Source organism: Rhagoletis pomonella, unplaced genomic scaffold (genome assembly GCF_013731165.1).
Source record: "Rhagoletis pomonella isolate Grant_MI unplaced genomic scaffold, Rhpom_1.0 Rhpom_scaffold_00003, whole genome shotgun sequence".
Classification (NCBI taxonomy): Eukaryota; Metazoa; Arthropoda; class Insecta; order Diptera; family Tephritidae; genus Rhagoletis; species Rhagoletis pomonella.
Window position 1 is genome coordinate 34,908,340 of NW_023458557.1, and position 16,341 is coordinate 34,924,680.

At 36.7% G+C, this 16,341-nt stretch overlaps 1 protein-coding gene across 2 annotated transcripts in view; it reads right to left on the reverse strand.

Moving 5' to 3' along the window:
• Positions 1-16,341, reverse strand: part of LOC118735166 (F-box/WD repeat-containing protein 5) — a 135,847-nt gene that overhangs the window by 40,095 nt on the left and 79,411 nt on the right. For both annotated transcript variants that reach the window (XM_036464805.1, XM_036464806.1), the window contains exons 4-6: positions 15,150-15,910; positions 14,758-15,095; positions 14,514-14,664 (exon numbers count right to left, since the gene is read on the reverse strand). In XM_036464805.1, the coding sequence (XP_036320698.1) occupies positions 14,514-14,664; positions 14,758-15,095; positions 15,150-15,910 (1,250 nt within the window). The remainder of the gene's footprint in view (positions 1-14,513; positions 14,665-14,757; positions 15,096-15,149; positions 15,911-16,341) is intronic.

The window sequence follows — 16,341 nt, forward strand, 5'->3', positions numbered from 1 at the left end:
ATCCATAAGAAATTGTATCAAACCCTAAAAAATAAGAAATACTAACATTTACATTTACTAACAATACGGCATTCACGGCCGTAATGAGTAGGATGGCATGCAATCGCATGAACAGGCAAATAGATCGTTAAGGGAAAAAGTAGACGAGTTGACGGGACTAGTAAATACATTGCCACTAAAGGCCCCCAAAATCGTTGCCTGCCAACCTATTGAGGTGAATAACCCAGACGCAGTGTGTCCAATATCATTGGACATTATCAAATCGCTGCCTGAATTTTCTGGTGAACAGGCTAAATATGTTTCATGGCGTCAAGCCGCTCACACGGCAATAAGCTTATTTAGGCGATACGAAGGGACTGAACGCCATTTTCAGGCGATAGCTATCATGCGGAATAAAATAGTAGGGTCAGAGAATTTGGTGCTTGCATCATTTAATACAGTATTTAACTTTGATGCAATTATTGCACGTCTAGACCATACCTACGCTGACAAAACCACTGCATATATTAGAAAACCAAACGAGTGTTTTGCGGCAGGGGCGCAAGACTATTTCTGAGTTTTATGATGAACTGGAAAAGAGTCTGACGCTGATAATATGCACCATGGAGTTTTCGGGAAATGACCCGCTAGTAAACGTCTTAGCCGAAAAATACCGCAAGGATGCATTGCGCGTATTTATTTCTGGTTTAAGAAAACCGTGGTGTGATATTCTGTTTTCGGTAGGTTGCGAGGACTTGCCTTCAGCTTTAGCTAAGGCACAGGAGTTGGAGGCGAATCAGAAAAGGTATGAATTCGCTAGAGTTTTTGATGCAGAACAGGAAAAAGCTAGAACGGTTCAAGTGCGCACAAATCCGCAATATAGAAAAGATATGCGTGAAAAGTATGTTCCAAATAGTGGTGAACATAACAAACCAACTCCTATGGACATAGATTCAACTTCTTCTAAATACCGCTTCAATTCTGCACCACAAACACAGGTCCCGTCCAACAGGACACAATTAGCGAAGTCTCCTAGTTACACAACAAAGAGGCAGCGGGAATCAGACAGGCAGTCACCCGCAAAAGTACAACGCATAAATGTGGTGCAGCAACACGAAGATCCATCCGACAATCCTGAATATGCTGATGAGATTAATTTTTTAGGGTAAATTCGGCACTGCCATATGTCAGGAAGAAACTAAACAACGGTGAAACGTTAAATATACTTCTTGATACTGGCACTGCAAGAAATTACATAAAAAAACGCTCCGACTTAAAAAATATCAAAAAAACAGATAACGCGTTCTTAGCTAGAACTGTAAATGGATTTAACAAAATCACAGAAAAATGTAAAATACAATTATTTGGTAAGATTTCTGATTTTTTCATACTCCCAACATTAAAAACTTTTGATGCTATTATAGGGTATGACTTTCTCACGCAAATAGAATCAACTATCGATACAAGACAGTCTCTTCTAATATTTAAAGAAGGTACTGAACCGATAGAACTTTATGAATGTGAACAGGTGAATAATATCGATATAAATCTAGAATGCGTCCCTACAAGAATCAAGAGTAAGTTTGAGGATATGATTAGAGAAGTAATGCAAGTATTTGCACAGCCCGATCAGAAACTTACCTTTAACACAAACATTAAAGCTACTATACGGACTCTTGATAAAGGGCCGGTATACTCAAAGCCACGGCCATATAATATGGCCGCTGTACCATTTGTCAATGAAGAAATTATTGAGAGACGGTATAATTCAGCCGTCGCGATCTCCCTATAATGCTCCAGTATTGGTGGTTTCAAAGAAGAGTGAAAAGAAGGATGAGGCTCTGAAATACAGATTAGTTTTTGATTATCGAAAGTTGAATGAAAAAACGGTGGCCGATCGTTACCCAATACCTGACATTTCGATGATCTTATCTAACTTGGGGCAAGCCAAATATTATACTACAGTTGAATTGAAAGCAGGATTTCACCAAATATTGTTAGAAGAATCTGACAGGGAAAAGACTGCATTTTCAGTCAATAACGGCAAGTATGAGTTTCGAAGATTGCCGTTTGGCCTGAAAAATGGACCAAGCATATTTCAAAGAGCGATAGATGACGTGCTGCGAGAGGAAATAGGAAAGTGTTGTCATGTGTACATAGATGACGTAATAATCTTTTCCAAGTCAACAGAAGAGCATACAACAGATGTAAAGAGAATACTGACAAAACTCTTGCAAGCAAATATGCGAGTAGCACCTGAAAAGTCAAAAGTTTTTCACACCGAAGTAGTAGGCTTTAGGGTATCCAGTGATGGATTAAGACATGTCCTAACAAAATTAAAGATATAGTTAACTATGAAATACCAAAATCTCTTCGTAACCTGAGGTCTTTTCTAGGACTGGCGGGGTATTACAGGAGATTTGTAAAAGGTTATGCGGCAATTGCCAAACCTCTAACAAGATATCTTAGTGGCGAAAACGGGCACGTATCAGCCAGAAAGTCTAAGTATATAAAACTTCAGCTAAACGCTGAAGCGATAGGTGCATTTAATAGAATTAATCTATATTAGCCTCAGAAGACGTGTTACTTTTATATCCCGATTTTAGGAAACCCTTTGAGTTAACAACGGATGCATCTGCTGATGCAATCGGAGCCGTTTTATCGCAAAAGGGACGGCCAATAACGATGGTTTCACGAACTTTAAGTAAAACCGAACAAAACTATGCAACAAATGAGCGAGAAATGCTAGCAATAGTTTGGGCTTTGCAAAGCCTAAGAAACTATTTATATGGGGCCCGAATATTCATATTTATACGGACCATCAGCCGTTAATTTTCGCGATGTCCGAAAAAAACCCAAATACAAAACTTAAAAGATGGAGGAGTTTTATTGAAGAATATTCTCCGAAATTCTATTATAAGCCAGGATTAGAAAACAAAGTTGCTGACGCGCTGTCACGTCAACATATACACGCAACTACTGTTCATAGCGAACAGTCATCCACAAATATTATTCCCTCTGTACCAAATCCTATAAACTGCTTTAAGAACCAAATCTTAGAAATAATTGCCAACGAGCACAATAGAGCACATAGGGAAAGCAATGAAAATTGTAAACAAATATTGGCCGAGTATTATTTCCCAGACATGAAAAAAATTGTTAAAACATGTGCCGAAAATTGCAAAATTTGCAGGGAAAATAAATACAAACGCAGACCGATACTGCACCCTATAGGAGTAACGCCTATCCCTAAAGCACCAGGAGAGATTCTTCACATAGATATATATTACACAGGAGGGAAATATTTTATTACATGCATAGATAAATTTTCAAAATTCGCTGTGGTAAAGAATATTGCGTCTCGCAATACAATAGACGTAAAAAATCCACTTATTGAAATTATCTCGCAATTTTACGACACTAAACAGATTATCACGGATAATGAAGGAGCTTTCACATCAAAAACTGTCCAGAGTCTTCTACAAAATCAATTCAATATTTCTATGTTTACTGTTCCAGCACTTCACAGTCGAAGTAATGGCCAAGTGGAACGCTTTCATTCTACTCTGGCCGAAATCGCAAGATGTATAAAGGGAGATGCTGCTGACGTAGTTGAATTGATTCTGTTAGCAACCCACAAATACAATAACTCAATTCATTCAGTTACCAAATATAAGCCAAAAGAACTATTATACAATTCAACTGAAGAAGTTAAAAAAGAAATTAGGAATCGTTTAAAAATGAAACAGGAAAAGGACTTAAGTTACCATAATAGAGAAACAAAACCAAGAGAATTTAAACCAGTTGAAATGGTCTATGTAAAAAGTAATAGGAGAATACGAAATAAATTTTCAAAACTTTATAATGAAAAGGCTATTCAGGCGGATCTAGGGACTGCGGTAGTAATACATGGCAAGCAAGTTCACAAAAATAATATAAAATGAAGATTTACTTGCAGGGTTGTCCTTGTGCCGTTAGTGGCAGCGAGAATCGTGGATTACTCAACAGCTCTATTCCGATACCATCAGGCGAAACCGCAATTTTTCAGAATTTCATTTATTTGAAACACACTATAAACTTTACAGTCATAGAAGAAGGATTTGTGGACAACATAAATATAATAGCAGCTCTTAAAAATGAAAAACAAAAAGAACTACTACAACAGGACCTGGACGAGATGGACAACTTAGTTCGCATGCTCAGGAGACCCGGTAGAACTCGACGTGCCATCGATTTCCTGGGGTCTGCTCTTAAATTTGTGGCTGGAGTCCCCGACCATCAAGACTTACAAATTTTGACAGCTACCGAAAATGAAATTATAAGGGCTGGAAATAGACAAATAGAAATAAACAAAGAAATTCAAGAAAAAATTGATGAAATAACAGACAGAATTAACAATATCAATACTAGAAATGCAATTGATTATGAAGTGGTCACTCTACTCATGGCACGTAGAAATAGAATAGTTATTGATAATTTAAAAAACATGTTGTATGGTGTAGCCTTAGCAAAATATTATATTGTAAACCCACTAATTTTAAATACAGAAGAAATCAGTTTGATAGAATTTAAGGAAAACACACTTGTTCCCATGTCCGATATTATTACAATTTCAGATGTAAAAATTTATTACCAAAACGATGCACTGATTTATCTTGTAAAAAATCCTCAAATAACAAAAATTTGCAAATTATATCAAATAAGCCCTGTGGCTCAAAATAATAAAATGTTGTATTTAAAGAATAATTCAACTGCTAATTGTAAGGGAAACCAATATCCATTAGAAAATTGCAGAAAATCTGTAGGATATAACTATTGTAGTATTAATATGCAAGACGTTTGCCTTTTACAACTTCTAAACAACCATACAGCAAATTGTCCCACTACGGCGGCGGACCACTTAGAAGAGATTGAAGTAATTAGAGACGGATTAATCATCGCACGCAGCAGTAGGCTAGACATCGAAGAAAATGGAGAATTGATTAGAGCTAATGGAACCCTGTTAATTACATTTGAAAAATCTCTTACGATAAATGGAGAGAAATTCAAAGCAAATCATCAGATCGATATTATTGAGCTCCTAGCTCCTAGGAAAACTATTTTAAATGAGACAAGTCAACAAAAACACCTATCATTGCCATTCTTTCATAAACTGCATATTCGAAATAACGAGCGAATGGAAGAGATAAAAGTCGTTCTTGAAAATAGCAAATGGATGTGGTATGGCGTAATTGCAATACTCACAGCAATCATAATAGTAATATTGTATATGAAGTTAAAGCCCACAATTATCAAAATAAAAACTGACACTGACCAGCCTCAACATAGTTTGTCAACGATGAACATTGCCAAAAGCAGAGAAGATATTAGAGCCCGCTTGGAAGCAATTGTGGCTGAGGGCAACCACATTTGACGGGGAGGGTAGTTAACATATGTAGTGGAATGTGCCACTTGACACCAGCAACAATAGCAGCAGCAGCAAATGTACAAACGTGGGAACGAATGCATGTACGTGACTAAATGTGAATACAAATGCAGCGTCAACAATGTAGCTTTAAGAAATTAGAAAATAAGAAATAGAATTAAGAGGTAGCATAGGTAGATTAGAATATGAATATTCAAATAAAGCCAGTCTTGATTTGACAACCAAAAATATCTTGTACGTTCAAATTTAGAAGTCTGAGAGTAGGTAACATTTGACATATTTTTGCATCGCTATTTCGTACCACATTTTCGCTCCGTCTTCGTAAACGATGACAATGCAGAAATTTTAACTAGCTCAAAACAATATTCTCTGTGTTATACATATGCGGCGAACAGGAACTGCAACTTTTGTTTGTTCCATGCCATGGCGGAATTATACCAGTTGAAGTAATTAGAGCGAGAAGAAAGATTTTGACACTGCCTTATATGAAAAATTGCTTTTAATATTTGACTATAAGGCAGCCGAATGTGAGAAAATAAAGCGAGAAAGATGTTTTATTACTTCCCTTGTTTATTGCGCAATGGTTCCATGCAAACATTTTAAGGTTATCCAGAAATATTTTCAACATATTAAAAAGCATGCAGACAAAATTCAAACAAAGCGCTATGTACAATTTGACGAGCAGTTATCAAAAACGACGCTTTCCCTATATTTTGTTAGACTTTTCATAAGTAAAAATATTTGCTTAATTGTATTTTTGGAATAAACAAAGTTCTTTTTCCTTCTGTCAGTTAACTGTTTTTGTTACAAATAGTATAAATAAGCAATGGGAAATAACGAAAAATTTGTTTTATTTCCAACCTGAGAAATAAAGCAAATTTTGCGTTATTGCCGTTTGTGTTATTTCGCGAAATTCGGACTAGCTTTTTATGTTTATTATTTTTCATAAACCAGCACCACATAAACCCACATTTCAAACTTTGTACAAAAATTCAACAAACTTTAACAATTATACCAAAAAACTTTTTATAGGTACGCAGTTTTATAGCCCATCAAATTTTAGTAGGTTAAACTGCAAATTTCAAGACGCAGAATGATTTTTAATCATTTTTTTTCTGTTGTTGCATTTTCTTCCATATAAAGTATGTTCGACAATTTCTTGTATAAGGAAACAAATGCCTTAGCACTGCCAGCAAAAAAAAATATTAAAGATCAACGCGATTTTCTATCGTCTGGAAATTTCCACTTTAACCTACTAAAATTTAATGGGCTATAGGTTTATAGTATAAAATAATAGTATAAAATGTTTTTTAAAATTATGTACTCATTCGCAACAATTAATAACAACAATAATTCCGCCACCCCTCTAGGATTTTTCTACATCGAAAAAATATTACGGATTTTTTTTTAACAATAAATATTTGGAGGGTGCTCAAAGCGCGCAGTTTTCCATGTATTTTATATGGCAAAAAAAAAACAATTTTTCGTGGAAATGGTAGTCTCCTGGGGAGAAACGGTCTTTGGCGATTGAAAAATATTGATTTTCGAGGATTTTATACCATTTCTACGATATATTTTTTTTAATATAAAATACATGGAAAACTTTGGGCGCTTTGAGCACCCTCTAAATATTTATTGACTAAAAAAAACAGTGGTATATTTTTTCGATGTACTTTACTTTTTACTTATTTCGGACCACTCTTTTGTGTACTCCATGTTTAATATTTTTTTTAAAAAGTCTAACGCTATAACAAGCACCATATAAATCCACACTTCAAACTTAGTACAAAAGTTATAAAAATTCAACAAATTTTACCAAAATATTGTGCTGGTCATGTAATGGGTCAGGCTTTTATAAAAAAATATTAACATAAAATAAACAAACAAAAAATAGTAAAAGCTAATCCGAATTTCGCTTACCTTAATCAGCTGAAAACAAGGGCATATTAAAAGGTGGCAAACCTATAAAAAACTAAACTCTACTTTCCCATCTGTTGGCCAATCCTCTTCGTTTGACACCTCATATTTGAAAATCGGGCGAACGGTATAAATATCATAATTTTATAAGCAGGAGGCAACCCTGTTAAAACCAAAATAATCTTACTGCCCATCTAGCCAAGCCCTTTCATTTGACACCTCATTTTTGAAAATCGAATGAACGGTGCAAATCTTATGCAATTAACAAAATTGTCTTCGTATAGAATAGTATCTTGTTTTATGCTTCTCGTTCGCGGACGAGAATCAGTAGAGAATATTTGATACGTTCACGCTAGCGTGCAAAATCATAAATGTATGTACGCGAACGTTCATATATGAATATTTCCAAATAGGGATGTGCGATTAGCTCATTAAACGCGAAAGCAAAAGAGGAAATTTAGAGGAACCAAATTTAGGAGGACACTAAAAGAGAGGATATGTTCAAATACCCATAATAAAAAGTTTCGACCTCTATAAAAGGGTGTCTGTACGACCTGAAACATATATGTAACACTCGTGAATCTTTGTTATGTATTACAAATTTTCATAACAATATTAGTCAGCGAAATTCGAGCGTAACATATATGTGAAACTAGCGTTTAAAGAGTTAATCAATTAATCGAACAAGCTGATTAATCCAAAGATGATTAATTAATTCTTTCTTCTCGAGAGGACTTTACTTGTCAATTGCCTACTCAACCCAAAGTAGCACTTGTTGGCAAGAGTGATTCTCCGTTCGATTTCAAGGCTGACATTATTATTGGTGTTAGTGCTGGTTCCCAAATAAACGAAGTCGTCTACTTTTCAAACTTGTATCTGTCAACAGTGACGTGGGTGCCAAAAAGCGTATGCTCTGACTGTTTGTGTGATGACAGCAGATACTTCGTTTTGTCCTCGTTCACCACCAGACCCATTCGCTTTACTTCTCTATCTAATCCCGAGAAGGCAGAACAGACGTAACCCTTGTTTTTACCAATAATATCGATGTCGTCGGCATACGCCAGCAATTTAACGCTCTTGTAAAGTATTGTGCCTGAGCGGTTCAGTTCTGCGGCTCTTATTATCATCTCCAACATCGGCTTAAAAAAATCACACGAAAGGGAGTCCGCTTGTCTGAAACCTCGTTTGGTATCAAACGGCTCGGAGGTCCTTCCCTATTATGACGGAGCTGGTGGTATTGCTCATCGTCATTTTACACAGCCGTATTAGTTTCGCGGGGATACCAAATTCAGACATCGTGGCATAAAGGCAACTTCTTTTCGTGCTGTCGAAAGCGGTTTTGAAATCGACAAATATATGGTGTGTGTCGATCATATTCTCGTATTGTGAATACCTGATCTATGGTGGATTTGCCAGGCCTAAAGCCACACTGATTAGGTCCAATCAGTTCGTTGATGGTGGGCTTCAGTCTTTCGTACAATACACTCGATAAGACCTTAAGACCTATGCTTAAAAGGCTGATTCCGCGGGAGTTGGCGCGAATCGCGGGGTCGCCTTTCTTGTGGATTGGGCAGAGCACACTTAAATTCCAATCGTCGGGCATGCGTTCATCTGACCATATTCTGCATACGAGCTGATGCATGCACCTCATCAGCTTCTCCTCGCCGCCGTACTTGAATAGCTCGGCTGGCAGGCCGCCAGCTCCAGCAGCTTTGTTGTTTTTCAGCCACGTAATCGCTATTCGTACCTCGTCATAGTCAGGCGCTGGGACAGCTACTCCATAATCGTCGACTGGGGCCTCGGGTTCGTCTTCTCAACTACTTTCAGCGCTGCTACTATTAAGTAGGTTGTAAAAGTGTTCCCTCCACAATTTAAGTACATTCTGGACATCTTTCGCTAGGTCGCCATTGTTGTTCTTAGAGGAGTTCGCCACGGTCTTGAAAACTTCCGTAAGTCGCATAACCCTCTGGTAGAATTTTCGGGCGTTCTTCCTGCCGGCCAGCATCTCAAGCTCTTCGCACTCACGTATTTCGCCCTCTCTCTTCTTATTGCGGCAAATACGACGCGCTTCTTTTTTCAGTTCCCTATAACGGATCGCAGCGTGGCCCTATAGGCGGCTCCTTTTTTCTCTGCGGCTCCTTTAAATTCCTCATCGTACCAGTTGTTCTTTCGGGCCCGCTGAAATCCAACTACTTCTTTGGCGGCGGTACTTAATGATCGGGAAATGTAGTTCCACTGCTCGCGTATGTCGGATTGTTGAAGAGTGCTCTCAGAGAGCAGGTGTGTGAGTGGCGAATAAATTGCCCTCTGTTGTGACTGCAGCTTTTCGATGTTAAGCTTTGCTTGCATTGTCGGGCGCACATTTTTTGCTGCACAGAGGCGGGTGCGTATCTTGGCTACAACAAGATAGTGGTCCGAGTCGATGTTTGGCCCTCGGAGTGTACGTACGTCTAAAACGCTTGAAGCATGCCTTCCGTCTGTCACAACATTATCGATTTGGTTTCTCGTTTTTCGATCTGGAGACAGCTATGTAGCTTGGTGGATGTTCTTATGCTGGAACCTAGTACTAGATATTACCATGTTTCGGGACCCGGCGAAGTCGATCAGCCTCAGTTCGTTATCGGACGTTTCGTCGTGGAGGCTGAATTTTCCGACAGTGGCGCCAAAGATCCCTTCCTTACCCACGTTTGTATTAAAATCTCTCTCCTACACTACACCGAATTTGCGCTCCTTTACGTGGCAACTGTAGTAGACGTTGCAAGGCTTCACACTTACTTTTACTTGCCCCGTCCATCGCATTTCTTGGATGGCGGTGATGTCAGCCTTTGTCTTCCCGAGGACATCAACCAGCTGGGCAGAGGCACCTTCCCCATTAAGGGCCCGGATATTCCATGTGCATACCCTCAAATCATAGTCCTTTATACGTTTGCCGTGGTCGTTATCAAAAAAGGGGATCTCATCCAAAGCTTGTTGGAATTTTTCAGTGGGCGGGGTCCTAGCGTGTCGGGACCCAAACCCAGCGCACGCGAAATTTTAAGCCTTCTCACTTTAGCTTGCCCCCAAACGGCTATTTGGTTGCTACCCAGAGGATACGTGGACATAAATATCCGGACGTTGTGAGCTGCGATTTGAACCGTACGCACAAGAATCGCTTCTGGCCACTACCAGGTGAATGGCAGTCAAAAGTTTTCAACTTCTGCGCACGGAACCATCCTTCTTAATTAATTAATCAAAGCATAATTATTTTTGATTCATCAAAACTATTAATTTTCCGATTAATTACATATTGATTAATCAGAATCTATTTAATTTGATTAATTAGCAAACTGATTAATCATAACCAAATTAATCTGAGTAACTGCTGTTATATTTTGTTTTACATACATACCTATATACATACGTAATATAAAAACAAGTAAAGAAGCATAAGTTCGGGCGAAACCGAACTTTATATAGTCGGCGCAGGCATCATATATCGTCGTTTCAAGTTTCTCTGAACTACATTTGCATGATAAGTTGGGGTGTTTACCCGATTTCAAACGTTTTCGCTAATATGCAGAGTTAGGACTTAATGATATAATTGAATCAAGTTAGATACAAATCGATAAGGTGGTTACCGAGATACACCTTTGTAGTCATACAGTGGGCGGTGCCATGACCAACTCCTAAAAGTCTATAGTAGTCTTATTTATTGCTAGAAGATTGTTTTAACTATTGACTTGGAGTAAATTAGCGTCCTCAGTTACTGAAATATCGGAGTTTTCGTATTTCTGAAATTTAACGTTATAGGGGAACCGGGTGTAATTTTAGTCCGATTTGAACAATTTTCAACGAATTTATTTTCCGTACCAAGGTTATTAATTGCACCGAGTTTGGTAGAAATTGGTAAATCGGTTACCGAGATACACATTTGTGGTCATAAGGGTGCCACGCCCATTATCCAAGTTTATAATATTCTAATTTTCTGCTAAGTGGTTTTTCAATCATCGATTTTAAGTTAGCTCCAGTAGTTACTGATTTATCGCAGTTTTCGTGCTTCTGTAAATTGCCGTTATATGGCAGGTGGGCGTGGTTATAGCCCGATTTCAAAGATTTTCAACAGGATTCTTAGTTAGACCCTACCCAAGGCTCGTACCAAGTTTGGTGAGGATTGTTGAAGCGCCCACTGAGATACAGCATTTCATCATAAGTTGGCGGGGTCACGCCCATTTTCCAAAAAATTCTTAATAATATTGGCACTTATTATGAGTTGCACACGATTTTCGATCTTCGTTGGCTATCGAAGATCGAAAATGAAATTCGTATTATGAGCTATGCAAGCGGGTCGAAATTTTCGTTGTGTATCGAATTTTCTGTCGAACAGAAATTTTGCTTTCGTTGGTGTAGTGTTAGATAATTGTCAAAAATGTATTTTTTTGCATTTGTTTTCTTACTTTTTGGCGGCTAGACACAAACTTTAAACAATTTTTATTAATTTTATGCAGTTCTCACGTCGTGCATACATGACACAAGCCCCAAAGACTAGTTTTACTTATGAATGAAGATTCCAATACTTTGTTGGCACTATCTCTGAGGACAAAATCATAGAGCTGTTTACAGTTTTAATAAATTTTAAATAGATTTGGATCACAAAATTTCTTAAATATATTGTATGTCAAAATAAATTCGAAAGACTACACTTAAACTCTCTCAAACGTTTTCTGCTCCTGGCCACTTTTCTAAGCTCTCATCCTCTGACGAATTGTTGAACCAGAACTCCGTTGTACTAATTTTTACCACGTTTTTATAAACTCGCTTTCTTTTGTATTTCATTTTAATTTGCACTAATGGACATAAATATGTATAAGCACACTATTTAGTTTGCTCGATTTGTAAACAAAGCTTCTCCGCGGTGAAAATAAACTATTGTGAACAACCTAAGAATAGCGCTACCGTGAATTTCGCTCATATTCACGATAGTGCTATTCTTCATAGAATGAGCGCCATAATACCAAATAAAAATTCGTTCGATCAGCACTTTCGACTACAGTCGAAGATCGAATGCAACTCATAATAAGGGCCATTATTTTTTACCACAATTCTACTTCACGTACTAATTTTCAACAATTTGCATCTAATATTTACTGAAATATCGTAGTTTTTGAATTTTTCAAAAATACGGTTATATGGGAAGTGGGCGTGGTTACAGTCCGATTTCGTTTATTTTCAATACCAACCTAGCTTGGGTAAAGGTAAACGTACATACCGAATTTCGTTGAGTTATCGTGTACACGAACGGACGGACGGACGGACAGACAGACATGGCTTAATCGATTACTCTTTTCATTCTGAGCATTTATGTATACATTTGTCCATATCTATCACGATTCGTTTTGGCTGTTACAAACAACCGTTATGCGAACAAAGTTAATATACCCTTGTGCACAAGTGCGCTCGGGTATACAAAAGAATTTATACATACATACGTACATATGAATGTACGTACATACATATGTATACGTATTTTTCATTTTAAGGAGCTACAATACATACATATGTACATATTTACGTAGTATGTACTACATAGTACGTACTTGTTTGGCATTTTATTTCTATTAATAAGAAAAATATTGAATGTGCCTACGAACATACACTGCGGGAACAAAGTATGTTTTGGCACAGCAAATTTTCACAATATATGCAACAAATTTTATTCTAATAATTCCTAAACTTTGTGCAAAACCCGCGAAAATTCAGCAAATTTTCATCAAAATTTTCAACTTTTTAATCAGATTTTTTAAAATTTTTTTGAGTATGGTTCATTCAACAAAAAAAAACATAAAATATAATTCCTAAACTTTGTGCAAAACCCGCGAAAATTCAGCAAATTTTCATAAAAATTTTCAACTTTTTAATCAGATTTTTTAGAATTTTTTTGAGTATGCAGTTTTGCAGCCCATTAAATTCCAGTAACAAAATCCAAGTTCGGAGTTAGTCAAAAATCGCGTTGATTTTTGAGAATTCTTTTTTTGTTGAAGGTGTTTTGCATTTTTTCCATATAAAGTATTTTCCAAAAAAAATTTTGTAAGAAAGAGACTGCGTGGAAAAAATTGCCCAAAATCAACGGTAATTCCTAGCTACTTAAACTTGCACTTTATTATAATAAAATTTATTGGGCTACAAATCTGCATACTCAAAAAAAAATTTAAAAAATCTGAAAAAAAATTTAAAAATTTCATGAAAATTTGCTGAATTTTCGCGAGTTTTGCACAAAGTTTAGGAATTATATTTTTATGTTTTTTGTTATAGAATGAACCATATTTTTATAAGAAATTAGCGGAAAAATATTAGAATGAAAATTGTTGCATATATTGTGAAAAATTTGCTGTGCCAATACTTTGTTCCGGCAGTGTACATATTTGTACATACAAACATACATATAAAAAACAATTTCATTTGGTTTGAAAGCAAACTCGAAAGTTATGAACAAAGTTATTCAGATTTCAATTAAATTCTTTTTGAGTAAACAGTAATTGCTCAGGATCTGATTAATCAGGATTATGATTAATTAAAAAACTGATTAACCGATTAATCGCACAGCCCTATATCCGAACCCTGCTTCTATGCCTTGCCGTACGCACATGTTTACACATCAAATTTCATGAGTACCTAGTACTCACGACTTTTTTTAAATAAAATTTTATTATTTAAACCCACGAAAATAACGATCGAAACGTTCTCCGTCAACAAATTTGCAACTTTGAAAAACGGAACTACGATCGAAATGTAGAATAGGTACAATCGTAAATTTCGAAGATTCATCGAAACGAAACGGAACGCAGAATACCAAAGTTGACAAACGGAGAAAATTTCGATTCGAGTCGAAATGCAGAATACGGCTGATTATGAATAGCAACCATGATTCAATAATTAGTTATTGTATTATTTAATCATAAATAGCAACTACATTTGAGTGCTATAAAATTGAAGCAAAGAATTTTGAAGCACCAGCAACTGCGACTTGAGCGTAAATAAGCTGAAAAAACAGTTTAAAAAAGAAATAAAATATCTCAATCAAAATTTCCACGGCAAGCATAAAAATGAAGTTGCTAGTTGCCAAATGTAACACCATTTCAGCCATTGGCATGCCAACTGAAGTTCGGTTGCCATCCTTAATCGAACCATTCAATTTCAAATGCTGATAACATACTACCTTAATGGTATAATCATCACTGGTTGTAACGAGCATTTCTGAATCACGAGGGTTGAATGCTACGCTGTTTACCACATCAGCATGCCTGTATTTGGCAAGACAAATACCATAAAATCGATCCCAAATATAAGCGTGCATGTCTTCCGCGCCACTGAAAAGTTTATAACAAATGTACATTGTATAATGTATATACATATAATGCATGACCTTATAATTTTGGTTTTTGATAAAAATAAAGAACTACCTTCCGACGTAGTCTTCACATACATCGAGAAATATGAAAAAGCACTCAGCGCTTGGTGTATAAGCTTTATGTGCTCGCAACATATTACCGACACGCTTCAATGTCATTAAATCAATTACGTGAATGTCGATTTCCTGCGCAATAGGCGGTGGCTCCAGTGGATTAGTTATAATATAATTTTTCGGCCATGGTCGAGTATTTACATACAAATAGCGATGATCGGGACTCAACGCCATTCCAATAATGTGACCATGCAAGTCTATTACTTTATCCATTTTGTCAAATAAGTGAGCGACCGAGTCATAATTCCACCAGTCAGGATCAGTTCTCAGTAGATTCTAAAAATCAAAATTTATAAGAAAATGTAACATAAGGAAATTTGTGTTTCTCACTTCTCTATCTGCAGCTTTTTTGGCAGCTATTCTTTCTTTAAGTGAAGGTCCCGGATCAAGTTTTTTTGGAAACGTTACGTTTCTTATACGCTTTATTCCAATTTGATGTGGAGTATACGTTTTCGATCCTGTCGAGAATATTAGGTACTTAGGTATAGAGCTGTCCATTTCGTCTTCATAATCATCTGCGCATTCCATGCAATCATCGGATGAATTCCTATTCCCATTTCCAATAGAGTATTCATTTCGATATTCATCCAAATATTGAATAGTCCCATGTTTATGGCCTAACGCAGTTCTGGTCGTAGCATTCTGTTGGAGAATATCTAATATGTTTTCTGGCGATGTGCTGCGATGGGATCGAGGTAATGTCGCTGCGTGTGAAAGACAACTCCCTACAAAACTAGTCGACGATTGTCCTTGCTCGCTTATATCAACCAAATCACAGAAACATTGCTTTAAACTATGGGTCTCATGTTCATCGGGTAAGGAATCGTTTGAATCGTCTAACCATGGACACTTAGCAACCATTATAGCGCGCACAGAACTTGCATTTCTGTTATAAAACTTGTACAACCTGTTCATAATCGGCACATGCTCCGAGTCGACTTCTTGATTGGCTTTGTTCAACCATAATTCTGAGAAGCTTAAAAGATGGCCCAACCAATGCAAAGCCCCTGATATTAGATATTGATCACCAAACCAGGTCCCGAATATGTCGTATGGACGATTTACAACGCGGCACCGTAAACGTGATTCATCTGGTGCCCGAAAGAATATATAACATTTAAAAAAATAAAGTAATGGCCCTATTGTGTATGGCGACTCGTGTATAGTGGCTGGTCTAGTAGCAATGGCTAGAAGTATCGTACTTTGTATTATATATAGCGATTAATCTCAGTATACAGCTTTAATATTTTTCTTAATGCTTCGTCTTCATATCCTTTGTTTACTTTTGGTTCAATTCAAAGAAGATAACATGGCGCTGGAGTTACAAACGTCATTACTTTTTTCTTTTGCTTCATCTTGTCAGATCTAAATTTTCAGTAGCCCTGCTGGGTCAAAAATTTTAATTCACCTCATAGATGTAAAAAATTTACAATCCAGACATACTTTTCTATCAATTGGCACAGGCCCTTTGCACAAAAAAGGTTATGTAATACGTTATATTTAAATCGTTTATAAAATGAGC